Here is a 22,867-nt window from a genome sequence, read left to right on the forward strand (position 1 = left end):
AACACAACTATTGGTCGTATTGAGTTACACTTGCTCTGTGGATTATTATTCTTTGTATTTAGTGGCTCTGTAACACTATACCGCACTTTTACCCATTAAATATATATAGATAGAAAAAACTAACAGGAATAGGTTACGGGTTTATTAGTTTGCGAGTTGGTCTACTGATACACATTGAACTCACAGATGACCCAGTGTTACCACAGTCCTCAGGCCTATTATGTGTACCTGTAGTTATCCTTAACACGTTAAGTGCGGTTGCGCGATGGCCGGCCGCGGCTGGTGGCACTTCGTGGTTGAGTGCGCTTAAACGTTTAAATTTAGTTTCATCCAAATGAGAGGCAAATTGTAGCATGTACTGCATTCCAGTCATTGTGGACGTAGTTTTACAAGAACCCAACAGATAGCAGCACAAAACAAAACTGCTAGCAGGCCCTCAGTATTGCCAAATGGAGGGAAAATGCGCAACAACCCCGGATACGCCATAAAGAAATACGACAAAAAAGGCGTCAAGCACAATACACTTAAGTAATTATTGTTATTTTATTCAATTTCACTAAATCCAAGACAAAACCACACACTACACTAAGTTTGGAACAGTCCCTACCACCAATGAAATTGTCGGATCTGAAAACAAATTATACCGGATTAAAGTATAAAACTGTCACACCAAGCGGCAAGCGAAACGACGTTCCCTGTGCGAGGCTGAGCTTATTTTGAAATCTAGATACAAAACTTTGCCAAGTAATGGTATAATTGACATCAGTAATGGGGAGATTCTTTGCTAACCTCAATGCAATGCATCATTTGTACATAAGCCAATAAGGTACAAGAACCGTTCAATGTTTGATAATGATTTATTTTCATGCACTAGTTGTCTAAATAAATCATAAAAGGTAGGCCATTCTTTGAAATTGCCAGAAAATGTAGGCAAACTAATTTTAGGTAACTTTGCTTGGCTTTGTACGGGCAAATAGTTAGTTTCAGATCTAGAACTAGGTGGTTGTACTTGTTCAATTTCGGGAGGGACAATCTTTGAAATAATAGCTAAAATGTAGTAATATTTGTCACTAACACTATCAGAAAGCTCTTCTACTTTTCTATAATCTGATTCATCTAATTGACTTTTCAAAGCAATTATTTCTGATTGGGAGTGTGTTAAATTCCTCAAATAACTCATGAATGGATGCACTACGAATTTTAAAGGATTCACAATCTTCAGAGTTGGTGGTTATTCCTAAGCTTAAGCCTAGGTTATAAACTTTGTCTATTTTCTTTAAAGCACAATTTCTACGAAACTGGACCGCATCAAGTTGGCTTTAAAGTTTCTTAACTACTTCATCCGTCATGTTACTAGAAGTGGGTTAGAAGAAACTAGCTTGAATTGTTGTAGTCTAACAATGGGACCAATTGTGGCTGTACATACAAGGTAAAAAAATGGAAAAGGGTCAAAAGAACAAAAAATGGATAGGAGATGTAAATTCAGGTCCAATATCCCAAAGCTTAGACTGTGATTGTGTAACTTGTTGATTCCTGGGGCCCATTTCATAATAAAGTACAAACTAATATAAATGGTAAATCAGCTGATCGCCCAATGCAAATCTAATGGAAGTTACAAGTTGTAACTTGTAACTTGTAGTTTATTATGAAAGGGCCCCAGGATGGGAAAACAGCACAATGTGAATCTGTTGATTCCTTGGTGGAAAACAGTAATCTTCAAACTGTAGAAATTGATAAAAATGGACTTGCTGTGCATAATTAATGTGGCTGTGAAGGACCATAATGTTTTTGATAAACTGATTTATTAAGTTTTGTTTTTGTAAGGTTAAAAGTAGATTAACCAGAGGAAATAGTTTGATATTATAAATAAAAGAATAGATGTTTTAGATTTGAGTAATACTGCTAGGAATGTTAAAGATAAATCATTTCAAAATATTCTGATAAAAAAAGAAAGAATTCAAAAAAGAAGTCATTGAAACTAAATGTAATTATTATCATAACTTATTTGAAAAATCATGAAATGTCAGTAAAACTACATGGGATATTGTAAATAGGGAAGTTGGAGCAAATCATAATTCAAGCCATGTTGAAAATTTAAGCTTACCATATATTAAAGCCAATAAATGCACGGACGTTAAAGATGTCTGTCAATGATTACTATACTATACAACGATGGTTGAAAATGACATATTGCCCAAACTAATATCTTCTACTGGTTCAACAAATATTATTTCACCCTCCAAAAAATTTGTATCAAAATTTAGTCTTTCACCAATTACTTATGAAGAGCTGGACAAAGTTATAACTTCTTTTGATGATAAATTTTCTACTGGCTGGGATGAAATACCAATGAAATACGCCTGATTTTAATATTTTTATGGATACAACTTTACTAAATGAAGTTAAAACAATAAAATTTCTTGGATTGCATATAGATGATGAATTCAACTGGGACAGTCATGTTGAAAATGTTTGTAATAAAGTCAACTCAGGCATACATGCATTAAGACAGATGTCAAAATTTAGTAGTTTAAAAACCTTAAAAATAGTATATCATTCCCTGATTGAATCTCACATTTCTTTTGGGTTGTGTCTTTATGGTGGCACATCAAATTTTAACCTAAAAAGCATTCTGGAACTTCAGAAAAAAGCGATTCGCATCATGCTAAAACTAAAATCAAAAGAATCCGCAAAAGAGCACTTTAAGGAAATAGGAATTATGACTGTTTTTAGTTTATATATTTATCAAATAGCCCTTTATATTAAATCAAACCATGAAAGATTGCCAAAATTGAACTCTTTTCATATGTATTCAACCAGAAAAGGTAATGAATTGGCATTCAACAGACACAATTTATCGGTTTACGAAAAAATCGCATCTTATAGTGGTGTTAAATATTTCAATAGCTTGCCTGACAATTTAAAAAATATAACTAACTAGCTGTACCCGCGGGCTTTGCCCCGCTTAACTTCATAAGTATTCGCATGGCTCAATCACGTCCTGGTTGAAGTTCGTTCGCTGCACTCACTCACCTTCAGGTTGAAAATCGTTCGCTGCGCTCACTTGTTTTCAGGTTAGCTCGTTCGCTACGCTTACTCGCCTCCAGGTTGATGTTCGTTCGCTACGCTCACTCACCTTTTGGTTGCAAATTAGCTGTTGTCATACATTTAAAAAAGTCATCCCTTTTATTGTTTATAATACAGTACTTTTATAAAGGTTTTTATGTTTTAATATTTAACATTGGAGAATTTAAACGTTGTTAAGTGCACAGGTGTGCTGCGATTGGGGTTTAATACATTTGGACTTATTCAAAAGTAAAATAGTTTTCTGTGCTGCAATCTGTAGAAACACTGTGGCACTATTTCAAATCATGACTAATGCTAATACAGAATGTTGTAGTTATTCAAACGTACAAAACATTTGGTGAAAGTAAACATCTGCTTTTAAATTATATTTATTTGTAAACATTCTAGATCAAAAAGTCGACATTGGCCCACTTAAAACCCTCTGGGGCAGAGCCCTTTTGACGGATCTGCACCAAACTTCACTTGAACCATCCTTGAAAGATGCTTAATAATGCCTGAAAGTTTCATTACAATCTGTCGAGCGGTTTCGGTGTCCATAACGTATATATACATACATAGTTCCTCTTTTATAGATATAGATTTTAATTCATTTAAAAAATGTTTGAAATTATTTCTCACCAACAGACCCTTGTATAAATTAGAAGATGTTTTCCAACTTCCTGAAATTTGATTGTTTTATAGTAACAATATTCTCTGTAAGTAGTCTTAAGTTTAATAATTATTGTGTTTTTATAACTGACTCCATTCTGTACAAAATGTGCAATATGAATAAAGTTATTTTGATTGATTGATATTCAACCTCAGCAATTCAACATGAACAGTCTCCAGCAACTACCATCTTCAGTTATACTCAACTTCAGCAACTAGCTTCTTCAACATGAACCATCTCCAGCAGGGCCGGATTTTACCTAGTGACCGTGGGACTAAACAAAACAACATAACGCACCTCACCAAGCATTCCTGCAAAAAAAAAACAAAAAAAAAAAAACATGGCCAACATGATTCCAAGTCCAGGCCCAAAAACATGAACTCCATACAGTACGTGATACCATAGATTAAGCATACTCCTTCAGTAGATTTGTCATCATTTTGGATTAGCTGAAAACAATTCTTGTTATTTAAGGAGTATGTTTTATCTATGTTTAAACCTAGTTTATCCAAAATAAAACGATTTAGTCATCAACAATAGGTCGTCTTCTTTTTATATTACAAGAAATTAAAACACACATCTTAGAACTAACCCTAAAATAATAGAGACAAAATTACGTCAAAACTAACGTCCAGTGTCACCAACATGAACTAGACATGAAAAGATTTTGAATTAACAGTGTTATAAGAAGTCGACTTGAGTTATATTTAATTTACTGTCGTACTGCATCTAGGTTATATTTCCAAAGCAAAACATAGCAATATTCCGGCCAACCGTACCGATCCTTTGAGGAGAAAATGACAGCATTAATAGTGGGAGGGTATTGAATTTGTCTACAATCTAATGCAAACTGAGATTAATATTATTTCGTTAATTTTAAAGGTAAATTCATCGTTGTTTTAATATTCAACACAACTTATTATACATTTTAACTTGATCCTGCAGATGGTTGTAAACTAATCAAAAGATTAGTTAATAACTTTTGTTTTGTGAGGTAATGGTGGTAACAATGTCTAACACATATGCGCCCCTAATCACTCTGATCAGTAGTGCCTGTAGTGCCGAGTCCGAGCCCGAGCCAGCATACTAGTAGTGGCAGTGCAGTGGCAATACGATGCGTACCCCTTGGGCGCTCGTCAACGTAAACATCCCTAAAGCCTACTCTCGTATAACCAATGTTCGTTACCAATTTTGTAACGAAATTTATGTTTTAATTCTGAAAAATTGTTTACATTTCCTAAAAATTATTTCTTCTTATGAACTTCAGAATCACAATGCTTTGGATTTTTTTTATCAACCATGACTTTTTATTTTTAGATAGCCTGGGTATAAAAACAAATTTACTCTCGGCCGTGCGCCCTCTGGGACCTTGCACCCATAGGCCCAGGCCTACCAGGAAATCCGGCCCTGATCTCCAGCAAGTACCATCTGCAGTTATACTCAGCCTCAACAACAAACTTCTTCAGCATGAACCAGCTTCAGCATCCTTCAACTGATAATTTAATAAATCGGCAATAACTCCAATTTCAGTTTCATGCAGCATTTTGAGATAAATCATACATGAAGACTCACATATTACGACTTATATTAAAACAAAATTCATGGCCAAAAATATATATGTATATATATAAATTGTGTGTGCAGCTATCCCCCTCTCCTTTGTTGGGTCATCAACCCAGTCAATTTTTGTAGGGCAGAAACGAAGTGAGAGTCCTTCCAGGCCTCAAATCATTCTTTTTTTCGCTAAGGGGGGAGGAGCCCGATCGCTGACAAACAAAACGGGTCTCGACCTTTAACTGAAGGACAATAAAAAAAAAATCATGCGGAGGTGCCAGCGTGTTGGGAGCTCTAAGGTTTCACCTATTCTGAGTGGAGATGAGCCGGAACCCTAATGACACCAATTGGTTTTTGCAAGCCCAGCACCGCCGCGTTCCGATTTTTCATGAACCCGAAACGAAACTCCTGGTGTCAAAGGTGGGTATGCGCTGCAACTGTGCAGTCAAAGTTTGGTTGTTTTAGGGAAATTCACCTGCACTAACCTCTGTAACCCTGGTAACCTATTCACCCCACCTAGCCCAAGCGCATTCTTTTGGCGGAAGGGGGTGTGGTTGTGCCGTGCGCGTCACTTTTATACATATATACTCAGCGCGCAAGCAATAACTTACTGGCCGAAGCGTATCAGCTGCCAACGGCAATAGAGGTAAAAACGACGAGCACACGAGAAATCTCTCTCGTTCGCCTTTGACTCTTAAACTTGAACATCGCCGGAATCTTGGCTGATGGCTCCAAATTAAACATAAATATTAGTATCTAAGTAATTGCATTAATTATCAGGAAACCCAAATTCAAATCATGAAATAGTTTAAATTCAGTTAGGGGTTGCCGGGGAGAAACTAGGGGGCATTAGGATGTAGGTTTTCCAATTTATGTCGGTCTTCTCCTTAAGAGAAGCCGACATCAGCTTGTCGAAACAAAGTCTAAATTCACATAGTTCTAAATTTTTCAATAATTATGTGATGTCAATTTGATTAATTCATTGCTAAATTACCTTACTTCTATCAGTTTCCATTTTACACTGTTAGTTCATTAATTATAATTAGTAACCTTGTAAATGCAATTCTTACATATTCAGGTAGTGGGTTAGTTATAAGGTTTACTTGTTATGAATTACTTAAGTCGCAGCTCATCAAAAGCTGGCTTAAGGTGTTAACGGCAATGGGCACGATCAACCTCAGGGTAAAATCCTTTTAAAATACAGTTAACAGTCCTTCTTAATTTCTCAACCTCATAGTTATTATTAATATATATTTCCTTGTCACAATCCTCATGCATCCATACCACTCTTCCATTATCTTATTCCACAGACATGCTGAACCAATTCAAGTAGTATCACCCAATCACACAGATTGTCTACACCAATGTTACATACATAGTTAAGAAGTAATGAATTTTGTAGGGTTTTTGTTCGTTTTAAGTCATTTGGAAAGTTTGCAGAGGTTTTTAATTGCTTTCAGTAAAAATTCTAATTTGTATAGAAGCCTTTTATTTTATCCCTAATTAGGTATCACCCTTCACAGTTACACCAGGAGTGACAATTAGGATATGCTGTAAGCAACTACAGTTTGTTGATATCATCGACCAGACGACGCTGTGCTACCCACATTGACTTGGATTCACAAAGTTATAAGTTATGCAGGGAACAGTCATCCTAAGATTAAAAAAAATATTATGTTTAAAATAATATATATATATACATTAGGCCTACTACAAAAATAAATATTTGGACGTAACTCCTCCCATAGGGGTCTGTGATGTGTATAGCTTTATCCTATTTAATGATTTTATTTATATTTTTAAGCTTTGTGATGATTAAATAAGAATTAAATAAGAACATGTTGGCAATAGTTTTTATTTTATGGGTGTCATCATATCTGTCTTTTTTTGCTTGCCTAATTTTGCTTTTGCCATTTTTTGTTAGATGATCAAAACCCTCTTTTAAAAATATTTAAGCATTATGGGAATCGTAAAGGTTTGGTGATACAAAAAGAACGAACGAACAGGCATAGATTTAATTGTATAAATTATTTATTATTATTTATTGAATTACCCTATTATCATTCTCATTGAAAAATTGAGCAATGTGGAACTTGGCAGAGGAGTGTTTAGCAACTCTGTGCAGTGCGATGAAGCCTGAGACTAGCTGCACACAGAGCAAGCAACACATCACAGTCTGGGTGACAATCTCTACAACAGAGGACAACAGCATGGGGTGAAGCAGCAACAACTGCAGAGGAGCTTGCAGAAGTAGAGACAACATCCAGAACCCTGCCAACCCTGGGATCTGGAACACAAGTAACACATCACAGTCTGGGTGACATTCTCTACAACAGAGAACAGCAGCATGGGGTGAAGCAGCAACAACTGCAGAGGAGCTTGCAGAAGTAGAGACAACATCCAGAACCCTGCCAACCCTGGGATCTGGAACACAAGTAACACATCACAGTCTGGGTGACATTCTCTACAACAGAGAACAGCAGCATGGGGTGAAGCAGCAACAACTGCAGAGGAGCTTGCAGAAGTAGAGACAACATCCAGAACCCTGCCAACCCTGGGATCTGGAACACAAGTAACACATCACAGTCTGGGTGACATTCTCTACAACAGAGAACAGCAGCATGGGGTGAAGCAGCAACAACTGCAGAGGAGCTTGCAGAAGTAGAGACAACATCCAGAACCCTGCCAACCCTGGGATCTGGAACACAAGTAACACATCACAGTCTGGGTGACATTCTCTACAACAGAGAACAGCAGCATGGGGTGAAGCAGCAACAACTGTAGAGGAGCTTGCAGAAGTAGAGACAACATCCAGAACCCTGGCATCCCTGGGATCTGGAACAAAATCAAATTAAATCAAAAATCACTTTGTTCAGCTTGAGAAATATACAGGAATGCATTATGAGTGGTAGTAATAGTATTCCCCGAATGGACAGCAAGTCCGTGCTCGAGGGAAGAGCTCTTACCAGCAGGAAATACACTGTTTATAAATAATGTGTACATCTATACTTAAATACGTATCAGATCTCAAAAAAAATATATATGCTAGGCCCTATATATATATATATTGTATACTAGAATATTGTTTAACAATAAACAGCCTTAAGCAACTATTGAGTCCACTAATTTTACTAATAGAACTTCACATTTTGTATAAGAAAATAGAAAGTAAGTTTTTACTGTAAGTAAACATAAACAATTCAACAAGTAAACAAAATAATAATTTGAACACATGTTAGAGATAAAATGTAAATAAAACATATGTTAACACCTTCTCCTCTATTTACTGTGCTGCGGCACTTTACAAAGAATCAGCTGGTCAATATGTCTTCTTATTATTCGTCCATCTTCTAGCTGAACTACGTACATTACATGTCCTTGCTTTTTATTTATATAGCCCGAATACCACTTGGACGAACCATTGACGTATTCCCGCCCTTGCACTTTATCTTCAACTTTGAAATTCCTTTTTATACCGACTTGGACTCCCTTCTTCTGATATTTGTTCGGTTGAGGTTTGTTCGTATACTCCTTCCAAACATTAGAGGTGATATGCTGATGTACCTGTTGAATTCGGGGATTGCCTGAGTTGCATTAAGAGTCTTTGGATTTTATTTTGCAATGTACCCTTTTCTCCCTCCATGGATTTTAACGCCTTCTTGAAAGTCTGTACGTATCTTTCAGCCTGGCCGTTTGAGTTTGGATGGTATAGTGGCGTTGTTTTGTGAATAATCCCACATTCATTCATGAAGTTTTTGAACTCTTGAGAAACAAACTGTCTTCCATTATCTGAAACTAAGATGTGAGGAAACCCAAAAGTTGAGAAGATTTTCCGTAATTCTTGGACTGTCCATACTTGTAGTTGTTTTTGTCTGTACCACCTCCACCCACTTACTAAAGGCATCCACTAATATCAGGTATTGTTGGCCATCTGTTGGTCCTAAGAAATCAATGTGAACCCTCTCCCATGGATTAGAAGGTTGTTCCCATGGATGGATAGTTTTTCTCGGGTTGATACATTCAGCTACCATCTCTTCAATATCCTTGTCTATACTTTTCCACCAGCAAAAACTGCGAGCTAAAGCCTTCATTTTTATTCCTCCTAAATGAGCTACGTGTAGTTCTCGAAGCACATGAGGTCTGAGGGATTGAGGTATCATGACTCTCCAGCCCTTCAGTACACAATCATCTTGAATGGACAGCTCGTTATCGTGAAATCTGTATTGTTCAACAGATTGTCCCGATTTTAAGGCCTGTAGGACTGGACCCAAAACAGCATCGTTGAGAGTTTCCTTAGCCACCATGGTACTGTTGATATTGAGTGTTTTCAGTTGGTTTATGTGGTACTTCGAGAGATCATCTACAGAATGTTCTTGAACAACTTCGACAGGGAAACGTGAAAGATAATGTGCATTGCAACGATGAGCGGTTTGCCTGTACTCTATGTCATAGTCGAACCCGGAGAGAAAGTGAGCATAGTTGAATATCCGTGTTGCCGAGATTGTTGGCAAGGTCTTTTCTGGATTAAAAATTGACACTAGCGGTTTGTGATCTGTGATCAAAGTAAATTTGCGGCCATAACAAAAAGGGAGAAACTTTTTCAGACCCCAATATATTCCCAAGGCTTCCTTATCGATTTAAGAGTATTTTTGTTCAGATTTTGACAACGATCGAGAGGCGAAGGCAATTGGCCTGTCTGTTCCATCCCTATAGCGGTGCGAAAGAACGGCTCCCACACCTACCGGCGAAGCATCAGTAGCTAAGACCAGTGGCAAGCTAGGATCAAAGTGCACCAATACGTCGTCACTTGTAATAATTTCCTTAATCTTCAGAAAACTCTGTTCACAAGCAGAGCTCCATTTTAAAATGTTTCCTTTTCGTAGCAGCTGATTCAAGGGATGTAGCAGTGTAGCCAAATTCTTTATAAATTTGTTGTAATAATTCGCAAGGCCTAGGAAAGTTTGGAGTTCAGTTAAGTTCTCTTGTCTTTTACATTTTAAAATGCTCTGTATTTTAGCATCTGACTTGTGTAGTCCTTTGCTATCGATCACATGACCTAAGTACTCAATTTTGGTCTGGAAAAACTTACACTTTTCTCTATTTAGCCTCAAATCATTTAACTTCAGTCGTTCAAACAACTGTTCCAGTCGGCGAAGAAGCTGTTCCCTGTTAGATCCTTGGACAATTACGTCGTCAAAGAAACATTGTACGCCTTCTAAGTTATGTAATGTTTTGTCCATGAATCTTTGCCATAACAAGGGTGCCACTTTTACTCCAAACATTAATCTGTTCACTTTAAACAGTCCTTTATGAGTACTGATTGTTTGCATGATGGCACTGTCTTCGTCCATCTGCATGTGCAAGTATGCGTTACTGATATCAAGTGTACAAAATATCTTTCCACAATGCATCTTTGACATGATATCATCGATCCGAGGTATAGGGTAATGTTCGTCTTTAATAACTTTGTTCAAAGTCACCTTGTAGTCAGCACATATTCTGACTGAACCATTGGGTTTGACAACCGGCACAATGGGTGTGCCCCAATCGGATGATTCGACAGGTTTGATTATACCCAAAGTCTCCAGTCTTTCAAGTTCCTTCTCTACTTTTTCTTGTAATGCATATGGGATGTGTCTCGGTTTGATGTAAATTGGCTGGGTTTCGTCTTTTACATTAAAATGACCCTTTTCGTTTGGTATTTTCCCAATGCCTTCTTTGAAAATGTCTTCATATCAAATCATCTAGTTCTTGAATGTTCTCGTTTTCTTCACTCGAATTTAATGAATGTATGTCGGCTGCATCAAGTTGAATCTCTCTTATCCATTCTCTTCCGAATATAGAGTCTACACACTTGTTAACAATGTACAGTTTCCAACAAAACTTTGATCTTTATACTGAACATTTACAAAAACAACTCCTCTGCTACGCACCATAAAGCTTTCTATAGACTTTTCATTAACTTAGGCCTACAAAATTCCTATGGCTAATAAGTTAGCCCACATTGAACTCAAAGTCATTTCTTTCTTAATAAAGATAATTCCTAATTTGTGTTTTATTTCTGTCTAATGAGGTAAGTCTTTGTCTTAATCTTATAATTATGAATTATTTTAAGAATAAATAGATTTGATAAGTTACAATATAAAATAACTACAAATATAATACAATATAATGAAATACAAATATAAGATAAGTTATTGGTTGAATTAGCTACAGGGTAAGTTAACAATGGTAAATTTTCAAAATGGTGGGGTTCTAAAGTGGATGAAAAGATTCTCTAGGCTTAGGCCTATATTGGGTTGGTTTCTTCTTAAGTACTAATTAATATTCAAATAGATGACCTCTTAATCTCAGGGAGGGGTGGTCGTGCCGGTTCGAATGATATATTAGGCTTCTTTAAAATGTAGATAATTTAATTTAGTTATTGTTCTGAAATAAGTTAAGCTAGGTTCATGATGCTATTAATATAATAATGTTAATGTCCAAAGAAAGATTCCAAATGGTTTCACTGAATTTAATGAAATACAATAGAATTTGAAGATTAAATTTTGAATAAAAGTTCAATTTGAAATATGTATATATCTTGATAAGTTGAGTTTTGGGCCTAGTAGGCTATACTGATTAAATGTCCAATGAAGATTAAATTTGTCCTTAGTTAAATAAGATGGATGATGGTTACCAAATTTGGAGTGTCTGTCTTCTTATAAATTTGTACTCTTCAATGCACTTGTCCAATACTTTTGGATGATGAGAAATTTAAATTTTAGGTTTTACTTTGGGATTATGAATTTTAGTTTAAATTAAACACAATTTCCAATAGAATGATGTTCACACTGTGAAGAGTTGGCAGGATCTGGGCAGAGGCAATGGTAGAAACTCAGGAAGTCCATGTCCATTGTTGAAGTGATGTACAGCTGGTTAATTTACATGAATGACACTTGCCACAGTAATTTTGATTTTCTTTGGATAATTTTGAAAAGTGATACTATATTTAAGATGTTATTACTATATTGCAATTTTCTTACAATTGTATATTATTCTAAATAAATGATTATTGTTGGTTTTTGATGAGTAATTAATAGGTATGGAGAGAATTTGCATAAATATTATATTGTAACATAAAATAGGATGATGTTTCTGTGGGGTGATGGGATATTATATAACATTGAACAAAATTGGATAAAATAACACATTAACAAGGAGGAACATATTAAATAACTGATAATACATTATCAGGGGCATTAACAGACATTATGGGAGAAAATACACAAAATAATACAGAAATTAATGTTAATGATGAATGAATGACATGTAATATTACACCTCTTGGATTGATTATTTCCCCAGTGTATGTCTTGAGTTGAACATTTGTCTTGAAAATCCTTTTTGGAGAGTTTAAAAGCCTAAATGTATCATATGATACAATGCTAAGAGCAGCTCCTGTATCTAATTCCATTGTCATGAGTCGTCCTTTCACTTTTACCTCGAGCATAAACTTGTCATTTGATTTTGAATGAAGTTGGTAAATTTCATGAGTGTCATCGGTTGTATTTTCTGCGGTTTCATCTGATTGTTTTACTTCTTTGTTTGGTTTTCTAAGACATACTCTTGCTAAGTGACCAAAACGTTTACAAGAGTTGCATTCTGCATTTTTGAACTTACATTGATGTGCTCTATGTGAATCATCACCACATCTATAGCATTTGTTCCTCAGTTTCTCCAAACGAGATTGATACTCAGAGAGTTGTTTACTTGACTTACTATCTGGTTGTTTGTTCTTGCTCGATACTTGGTGTACTTCCTCTTGATTTTCATTTGTCTTTAGTATTCAGTGAGTCGGTGGCTCAGTCGGTAGCGTCGCGGACTTCGGGCCCAAGGCAGTGATGTCGTGGGTTCGGATCCTGGTCACTGCCGATAACATTTTATCAGTACAGTTCACCTTTGTACTGTACCGGCTCACTCCTTGCTTTGCTGCAAACGATCCACGCACGGGCGCTTAGTCTATGTGGACGGGCAAATGCAAGGTTAAAAGAGGCCGCCAACCTCTTTAAAAAAAAAAAAAAAATTCTGCTGTCACTTTTAGCTAGTTCCAATGTAGCAGCTTTTTCGACTACTTCTTTAAACGGTTGCAATAGTTTATCTTGAAGAAGTTGAAGACGTATATCAGAGTCTTTTAGTCCCCTGACAAACTGTATTCAAAGTAGAATTTCAGACACGGATTCATTACAACTTGTACAAGTAAACTGACATTCTACACTGAGCTTTCTAAGAGCATTGGCGTAAGCTTGTACAGATTCATTACATATCAATTATCAATCAATCATTAAGATGGGGACGCCACTTAGGTGCGTATTTTAACCCAAATATGAGTGAAGGATGAGTGTAGAATGGTGTGAGATGATCTGTGTAGCTTTGTTACTGACTAAGATCAGCTGTTTCATTAGCCATGATCATTTATTTAAAGCCCAATGATCAGGAACAGCTGGGTCCAGTTTCGAACCATCAAAAAGCTACTGACTTTTCTCAGGATCGAACCGGCGACCTTTAGATTAGTAGGCGAGCACTATAACCACTCTGCTACCCAGTACATAATTGGGTACGTGTCGTAAATTTGTGCTGACGAGCCCAAATACTGGGTTTTGGTTCTAGTTGAGCCATTAACATGTGAATCAATTCCTCATATGGCTTGTTATGTGGGTCATCTGGTATGCAAAGATCGTATAGCAGTTCATGTATTTGTGGGGTGATTGCGTGTAAAAATAAATCCACTTTGACTTTTGGACTTAAGTTTCCCCGTAATTTTGTGTAGTTTTCAAAGCCTCGACAGAAGTTATGAAAACTTTCCTCTGGTGTATATGGCTGGAAAGGAATGTTAGATACATTTTGAGATGTTGCAGAAGCAGACATTGCTGCATGTGTAATGTACTTTTTCTTTTCTGCTTCAAGGAATGTCCGTATCTCTCTATATATTTCTTCTAACTGCCATCGAATTTCTAATTCACTTTCTACTGAATTTGTGTGAAGTTCAATATTTGACTGTGTAACTTCAATTTCAGTCCATATTGCTAAAAGTTTATCTGAGTAGTAAGTGCATGTATCTTGAGAATGTTCACATGTAGGTAAATCATCCTTGAGTTTGTTCAAGCGTAGTTCTAGTATAGTTTCCTTTTCTTCAGACATAGGTCAAATTCTTTTCTACTTACCATTTTACTCGTCGCCATTGTCGAGTCCACTAATTTTACTAATAGAACTTCACATTTTGTATAAGAAAATAGAAAGTAAGTTTTTATTAAATCACAATCTGTAAGTAAACATAAACAATTCAACAAGTAAACAAAATAATAATTTGAACACATGTTAGAAATAAAATGTAAATAAAACAACAGCAACAATAAAATATTATTCTATGAAGAAAAATGTATTTTGATAGCTATTATGGCGGTGTTTGATATAAGAGATGAATTTAAATGTAAGGCGAGCGAATTAAAGCCTCTGCAGCCTCTCGTCCCACAGTCATCAGCCACTCACAGACCTTGCTTTTATACACAGCGACACTGCCTGATTCAGCATCAGTTATGTTGGGCGGCAAGTTGCGGTAAAGGATGTGAGCTATATAAAACACGTTATTTTTCAACGAACTATAGGCTAGTTGTGGAGTGCGGAATCCAAAGTTATGCCTGTGTCTAGGGTTAGAACTGTGTTGTAAGTTAGAAAAAATAATTTCCTTATTGTTCTTAATAAAAAGTAATAGTGTTTTGATAAATAATTGTATAATATTTAAAACTGGGAATTTGGAAAAAAGTAAATTCATTGAATAATGTTTCGGCCTTTTAAGAATAATTTTGATTAAGGTTTTCTGGGTTATGAGAAGTTGCCAACGTGGCACAGCAGATGCACCACCCTACGCCAGTATGCCATACTGCAACACAGACTGCACGTATGCATAATTAACATATCTGCAGTGATCAACCGTTAACACACGGCTTAGTTGATAAAAGGCATAGACCAGTTTCCTCAATCTTTGCTTTACATAAATAATATGAGGAAACCATGTCAGCCTTTGATCAATGATCACCCCAAGATACTTGTATTGGTCCACACGATCGACTGTGTCACATCCGCAGGTATTAGACCACAGATCACCACATGAATGAAGATAGAGTTTTCTAGGGCTAGGGTCAAGAGTTTGAGATAAGAAAACTGGCATACATTTGGTTTTTGATACATTTAATGTCAATGTATTATGATCCAGCCAATTTTTTATTTTAAGCCGGTTCTGTATTTTTGAAACATATTCCAAAAAGAAATATTGAATATAGAAAATCAAAACAAGTTTAAAATTGAACTCAAAAGTTTTTTTTATCAGAAATGCATTTTACTCTTTTGAAGAGATGTAGCCTACGATTTAACTGATGTGAATGCTGATGCTACATAACTTTCAATTTTATAACTGAACAATTCAATGCAATGTACTGAGTTAGATTAAGGAACTGTGACGCTATTTATTGTATTGCTGTACATGAAACAAATAAAGAAGTTTTGAAGTAAATTGAATTGAACACAAATTTCAACTAAAAATAGACGGACAACTGGAAGAAAATCTTAAAACTATAGCAAACCATCTCAACCTCTACTTCTCTCAATATGGTGAAAAACCCCTAACCACAAATTAACAGATAGATACCAACCCATGCCGATTTCAGTTTCAATCCGTAACCATCAGAGATGTAAAAGACGCTATAGCGACCTTCAAACCCAAGCTATCATGTGGAGTTGATGAGATCCCAGCTAAAGCTGTAAAAAACTGTGCAAATCAACTCGTAATTCCATTAGCAACTATCATCAATAAATCTTTTATCCTAAGTCAGTTCCCATCCTTAATGAAGATCTCAAAAATATGCCATAAACACAAAAAAGGCTCTGTTACAGATTTTGAAAACTACCCCCCTATCTCACTCATATCCGTATTCTCCAAAGTAATTGAAATAAACGGTATCAGCATTCTGGCACATACTTTCTCCCATAAGCTTGTCAACAATAATCTTTATCATGGGTAAGCGGTGAGAGTAAATATGACATTTAAAAAAATATGATAGTGAAAAAGGTAGAGTCCCAGAACAGCCAAAGTCCTACAGGCCTATATGCCTATCGTTTTTGATGTTAAAGACTGTGGAAAAAGTAATCAACCGCCACATTAGGGACGTTTACTTAGAAGTTAGTCCCCTTAGTGCGAGGCAACATGAGGTTGTGAAGGGCAAATCAACAACAACAGCCCTAAGGACCCTAGTGGCAAAGATTGAAGATCCCCTAGAGCACCCCTACGGATGCCCTAGAGGAATTCCTAGCAGGGGTTCAATTATCAATTATCAATTATCAATTATTTAAGATGGGTCTTCATGGACATACAGGGTGCCTTTGATAATGTGAGCTATAACTCCATAGATGCAGCAGTCAGAAGCAGGGGCATCCATCCCCCCCCCCCCCCCGACATAACAGCTTGGATTATGGCTATAGCCATAAAGCCTACTCAACAGTAGGGAGGTGACAGCTGATTTAGGCGGCTACTCTGCAGCAATCGTAGCACGCCAAGGTTGCCCCCAAGGAGGAGTCTTGCCATTGTTGTGGGCTTTATTGGTGGATGATCTTTTGAGAGAGGCAGACCGGAGAGACATTAACCTCCAAGCCTTTGCAGACGACCTAGTGCTGACGGTCAGAGGAAAACACGTAGCCACTGTGGAAAACCTCACCCAGCAAGAAATGGAGACTCAGTCCCAGACTGATACATTGGACCTATGAGTGATGGAAAAAATAGTGATCCTCTCAGATAGCCAAGCTGCATTAAAGGCGCTGTGGTCATGTGTGACAAGAGTCACAAACAGTAAAGGGGACGGGTGCAAAAACACCCTCAAAAAGCTAGCTAAGCGGTTCCGCTGAGCAAAGCTAAGAAAGTGAAACTAGCTTGGGTCCCTGGACCTTCGGGGCATGAGGGGAATGAGAAAGCTCATGCTTTGGCCAGGAAGGGTGCGGAAGAACAACTGACAGGACCAGAACCCTACTGTGGCACCCCAATAAGCTCAGGAGTAGCCAAAGTCCGAGGTTGGGTCAAGTCTCAAAAGGCGGAGGCCTGGAGGAACAACCCCCACAATGAAAGACTGGAAAGGCGTACTGAGCCTAAGGAAAGGGGACATTAGGTTACTAGTAGGGCTGCTAACCAGGCACGGACCTATAAGGAAACATCTCAGAACCATAGGGAGGTCACAGACAGACCAATGCAGGTTCTGTGAAAATGAGGTGGAAACCTCTGAACACTAAATGGCTGGACTGTCCAGTGTTGGCCAAAAGAAGGTTCACATCTCTGGGAAGTCTGCACTTGGAACCTACAGAGATGAGGAAACTTTGTGTCTTTCAGCTTCTGGGCTACATCAGAAGCCTAGGGCTATCAGAATGAACATAAGGGTGCTACAATAGGCCATAAGGCCGAAGTAGCTAGTGTTAGCTGAATACCCCAACTCTACCAAGGAAAAAAAAATGATATTTTATAGTTACTAGTAGTACGCTTATTCTGCGCGTAACGAGATGAGTGAACATGAGCGCAGTAATGAAAGAGTCCACCCACACCTAGCCTACTTACCGGTGTCACTGGTGAACAGAATAATGTTATTTGTATGGGCAAATCAACCAAATCTCAATTAACAACAATCCTAACTTCTCGTCCATTATTTAACCAAAAGTCATTGGTAATATACGTAATGGATTTCCAACAGTTATCAATAGGAGGTAAATCCATCGTTCCTGTACAAAACGTCTTTTGATTAAATGAAGCCTATTTCCATATTTGTTATAAGGCCTATCATATACAAAACTAAGCCAAACTGAACTAATCTAACTTAAATAAATTGCCAAAGCACAGTGTAAGGAATCTCCAAAAAAATATCGTATTGCTTACAATGCTGATTTATAACAGCGATAGCGCCATTATATCATCTAAAAATGATTAAAAATCCAATAAATGTTCATTTAACTAATGAATCTAAATGCCATAAACGGTTCCACATGTGCCACATTCCGCACTGCTTTAATTTACCACTTCCATCGCCACTACCTACGTCGTGGACCTGTTTCCCACCCTTTCCATAGCATTTTAGTATTGCAACTGTTTCATTGCAGTTATGTATCTGCAATGAAACAGTTGCAATAATAATCTAACTGTCACCAAATGGTTCCCACACTCCGCACTTCTCACCTTGACTACTTCCTTTATCACTTCCTACGTCGTGGAGATGTTTCCCTCCCTTCCCATAGCATTTTACTATTGCAGGTACATTAATCTAACTGCCACAAAGGGTTCCCACACTCCGGACTGCTAGCCTTGACTACTTCCTTCACCACTTCCTACGTCGTGGACCTGATTCCCTCCCTTCCCATAGAATTTTATTATTGCAGATACATTAATCTAACTGTCACGAAGAGTTCCCACACTCTGGACTGTTCACCTTGACTACTTCCTTCACCACTTCCTACCTGTAGTGGACCTGTTTCCCTCCCTTCCCATAGCATTTTAGAATTGCAGTTACATTAATCTTACTGTCACAAAGGGTTTCTACACTCCAGAATGCTCGCCTCGACTACTTCCATTATCACTTCCTACGTCGTGGACCTGTTTCCCTCCCTTCCTATAACATTTTAGTATTGCAGGTACATTAATCTAACTGTCACAAAGGGTTTCTACACTCCGGACTGCTCGCCTTGACTACTTCCTTCACCGCTTCCTACGTCGTGGACATGTTTCCCACCCTTCCTATAGCATTTTAGTATTGCAGGTACATTAATCTAAATGTCACAAAGGGTTTCTACACTCCGGACTGCTCGCCTTGACTACTCCCTTCACCACTTCCTACGTCGTGGACCTGTTTCCCTCCCTTCCCATAGCATTTTTAGAATTGCAGATACTGTACATTATTATAATTATCACAAAGGGGTTCTACACTCCGGAATGCTCGCCTCGACTACTTCCTTCACCACTTCCTACGTTGTAGACCTGTTTCCCTCCCTTCCCATAGCATTTTTAGAATTGCAGATACTGTACATTATTATAATTATCACAAAGGGGTTCTACACTCCGGAATGCTCGCCTCGACTACTTCCTTCACCACTTCCTACGTTGTAGACCTGTTTCCCTCCCTTCCTATAGCATTTTATAGAACTTCAAATAGATTAATTTAACTTTCACAAAGGGTTCCCACACTACGGACTGCTCGCCTTGACTACATCCTTCACCGCTTCCTACGTCGTGGACCTGTTTCCCTCCCTTCCCATAGCATTTTAGAATTGCAGTTACATTAATCTAACTGTCACAAAGGGTTTCTACACTCCAGAATGCTCGCCTTGACTACTTCCTTCACCGCTTCCTACGTCGTGGACCTGTTTCCCTCCCTTCCTATAGCATTTTAGTATTGCAGGTACATTAATCTAACTGTCACAAACGGTTTCTAAACTCCGGACTGCTCGCCTTGACTACTTCCTTCACCGCTTCCTACGTCGTGAACCTGTTTTCCTCCCTTCCTATAGCATTTGCGACGCTACTTTCTGCACTGGAAAAATAATATTAAAAGTAAGTGCAGCCGCAAACGTTTGCCGGGGATAGCTCAGCCTACAATGGCTGGGTAAAATTCCAGTGTCTGCGACAAGGTCAGGGAAACCACTAGGCCAAAAGCCGGGTCTAACCGGTATAGGACTGGCTCATACTTGGGCACTGTGAACAAGTCAAAAACAAGTCACCAAAACAAACGTGCAATAATCACTACCAGGCCTACGCCGATTCTCCACACTCCTAGGGGGTCGTTGCTGACTACGCAACTCGGGCTTCGTCCTAACTATCCAATATTTAAGCCCAGAGTGCCTAAAACACGGTAAGTTACACGACGACTTGCCAATAAAAACCACAACGCGAGTTATCACCAGGCGGGGTCTACTAGGCCACTAAACTGCAATACACAACTCTAATGCCCAAGCTAAGAATCAGACAATTTACTCAATAACAATACCATATAATAATACAAGTGCACTAAAGGCAGAGTGACTACACCTCTAGTAGCTGGTCTCAATAAATACCAAGCTAAACAAGCAAAACTAGATGTCAATTGCACTACTATTAAATTATTGAGTTACTTAGTAGCAGATAAATAAATACTAAATACGATCCAAACACTAGATAAATCTATTATCTGATAGCCGGTACTCCGCTATCCAAGCTACCAAGATATTGTGTTGGATTACCAAACAAGCTGTTCAGGTTAAATTAAAATAATCAAATGAATAAACAATAACAACCCTACTACTGCTACTGCTACTACCAACTTTATGTTACTTAGCTGGGCTTCTGTTAATAGGCTAATAATATTAGCTACTAGCCTACTGGCCACGTGCTTCCAACTACGCACGCCAAATCGTGCAGCCTAGGTTTGTCGGGCCTCACAGTTATTAGTAATATAAATAACTCTTGGTACAACGCAAAATAATATCTACTAGTCAATAAAATATATTATTTGCGCTTTAGCACCTGCCCAGAACCGTCAGGAATATACCTTGATATTATTCCTGACTAATAAATAAATCCTAACTACCGTCAGGCTTTGACCAGTTTGGTTACAACTAACTCTCGCAATAAAATCAGATATTAATATTATCAACTCTTAAACCAAAATGTAAGGAACGTCGTCCACTCACCAATAGTGGGTCTGTACCCAACTTACACCAACACTCGGCGCGATCACACCACCAACGTACTCCGACACCACTGTCACGTACACTCCTCTCTACGTACACCACCGACGTATCCCAGTCGTCTTTACAATACACCACACTATCCTCACTGTCCGGGATCCACGACTCGAATGTCCGCCCTAGGCTATCCTGAAAATCTAGGATATCCCAGGCTTATCGGCACTGATAAGCCGGGTCAAAGGGCGCTCGCTAGCTTCGCCGCCGCCGCTCGTTCACCTCAACAATCGGTGTGCGGCCAAATAGCAAAAATATACCCCCCTAGGGAAAATAACTCGTTACACATTTTAGTATTGCAGGTACATTAATCTAACTGTCACAAAGGGTTTCTACACTCCGGACTGCTCGTCTTGACTACTTTCTTCACCACTTCCTACGTGTCGTGGACCTATTTCCCTCCCTTCCCATAGCATTTTTATTATTGCAGATACATTAATCTAACTGTCACAAAGGGTTCCCACACTCCGGACTCCTCGCCTTGACTACTCCCTTCACCACTTCCTACGTCGTGGACCTGTTTCCCTCCCTTCCCATAGCATTTTTAGAATTGCAGATACTGTACATTATTCTAAATATCACAAAGGGGTTCTACACTCCGGAATGCTCGCCTCGACTACTTCCTTCACCACTTCCTATGTCGTAGACCTGTTTCCCTCCCTTCCTTTAGCATTTTAGAATTTCAAATAGATTAATTTAACTTTCACAAAGGGTTTCTACACTCCGGACTGCTCACCTTGACTACTTCCTTCACCACTTCCTACGTGACGTGGACCTGTTTCCCTCCCTTCCCATAGCATTTTTAGAATTGCAGATACATTATTCTAATTGTCACAAAGGCTTCCCACACTCCGGACTGCTCGCATTGACTACTTCCTTCACCACTTTCTACATCGTGGACCTGTTTCCCTCCCTTCCCATAGCATTTTTAGAATTGCAGATACATTATTCTAACTGTCACAAAGGCTTCCCACACTCCGCAGCGCTCGCCTTGACTACTTCCTTCACTTCTTCCTACATTGTCGACCTGTTTCCTTATATTTCCATAGCATTTAAGTATTACAGATACTAATTTAACAGTCATAAAGGGTTTCCGTACTCCTTTCTTTTCACTGCTCACCTTTCCGCTTCCTTTACCACTCTCTACGTTGTGGACCTGTTCCCCCCCCCCCCCTTCGCATAGCATTTTAGTATAAAAATACTTTGTTCTAAATACATACATATTATTTTTAATTTAAAGGTGAATTTTAATACTGAACATAAACGGTATATAACTGCCGACTTATATTTTTAAGTTCAATTCATTAATCTGAAAGTTGCGAAATTTAATTAGCTTAAATAACATTATTCTGAATATATATATTCATGGACACCAAACTGTTTACTCCGGTTTACTCCATGAATGAAAGAGCTTAGAGTAAAAGTCGTTCTCTCTGTCTTAAGTAGACAACAAAATTGTTGGTCACAAAACGTAAACAAATAAAAAGAAGAAGAAGGTAGCTCCTAATGTTATTCTTATGGGACAAATTTTAAAATGTTTTTTAAGTATTTTATAATTACTACTGAGCGGAATCGTCTAGAATTTTAATGGTTTCTTCACTGGTGTCTTAATTATTTGTGCAAAATTTGAACACTATAAATGCGACGGTTCTTGAGTTTTTGGTGCGAACACACACATGCAAACACACACACACAAGCGGACAACTTTTCTCCAACTCCGACGATACATAGATTCGTTCACTTCGTTCACTCATCTACAAATCACGAAAGTTACAATAACTTTTGAACTGTAATTATTGT

General features: G+C 37.9%; 1 protein-coding gene across 1 annotated transcript in view; it reads right to left on the reverse strand.

Annotated features, from left to right (window-relative positions):
• Window positions 1-7,331: 7,331 nt before the first annotated feature.
• LOC128994811 (uncharacterized) overlaps window positions 7,332-22,867 on the reverse strand; it is a 35,038-nt gene continuing 19,502 nt past the window's right edge. Inside the window, exons 4-5 of the mRNA XM_054419609.1 lie at window positions 7,896-8,125; window positions 7,332-7,725 (exon numbers count right to left, since the gene is read on the reverse strand). Coding sequence (XP_054275584.1) covers window positions 7,332-7,725; window positions 7,896-8,125 — 624 coding nt within the window. The remainder of the gene's footprint in view (window positions 7,726-7,895; window positions 8,126-22,867) is intronic.

Source organism: Macrosteles quadrilineatus, unplaced genomic scaffold (genome assembly GCF_028750875.1).
Source record: "Macrosteles quadrilineatus isolate MER2022 unplaced genomic scaffold, UCM_ALF_1.0 Scaffold_1__1_contigs__length_201487025, whole genome shotgun sequence".
Taxonomy (NCBI): Eukaryota; Metazoa; Arthropoda; class Insecta; order Hemiptera; family Cicadellidae; genus Macrosteles; species Macrosteles quadrilineatus.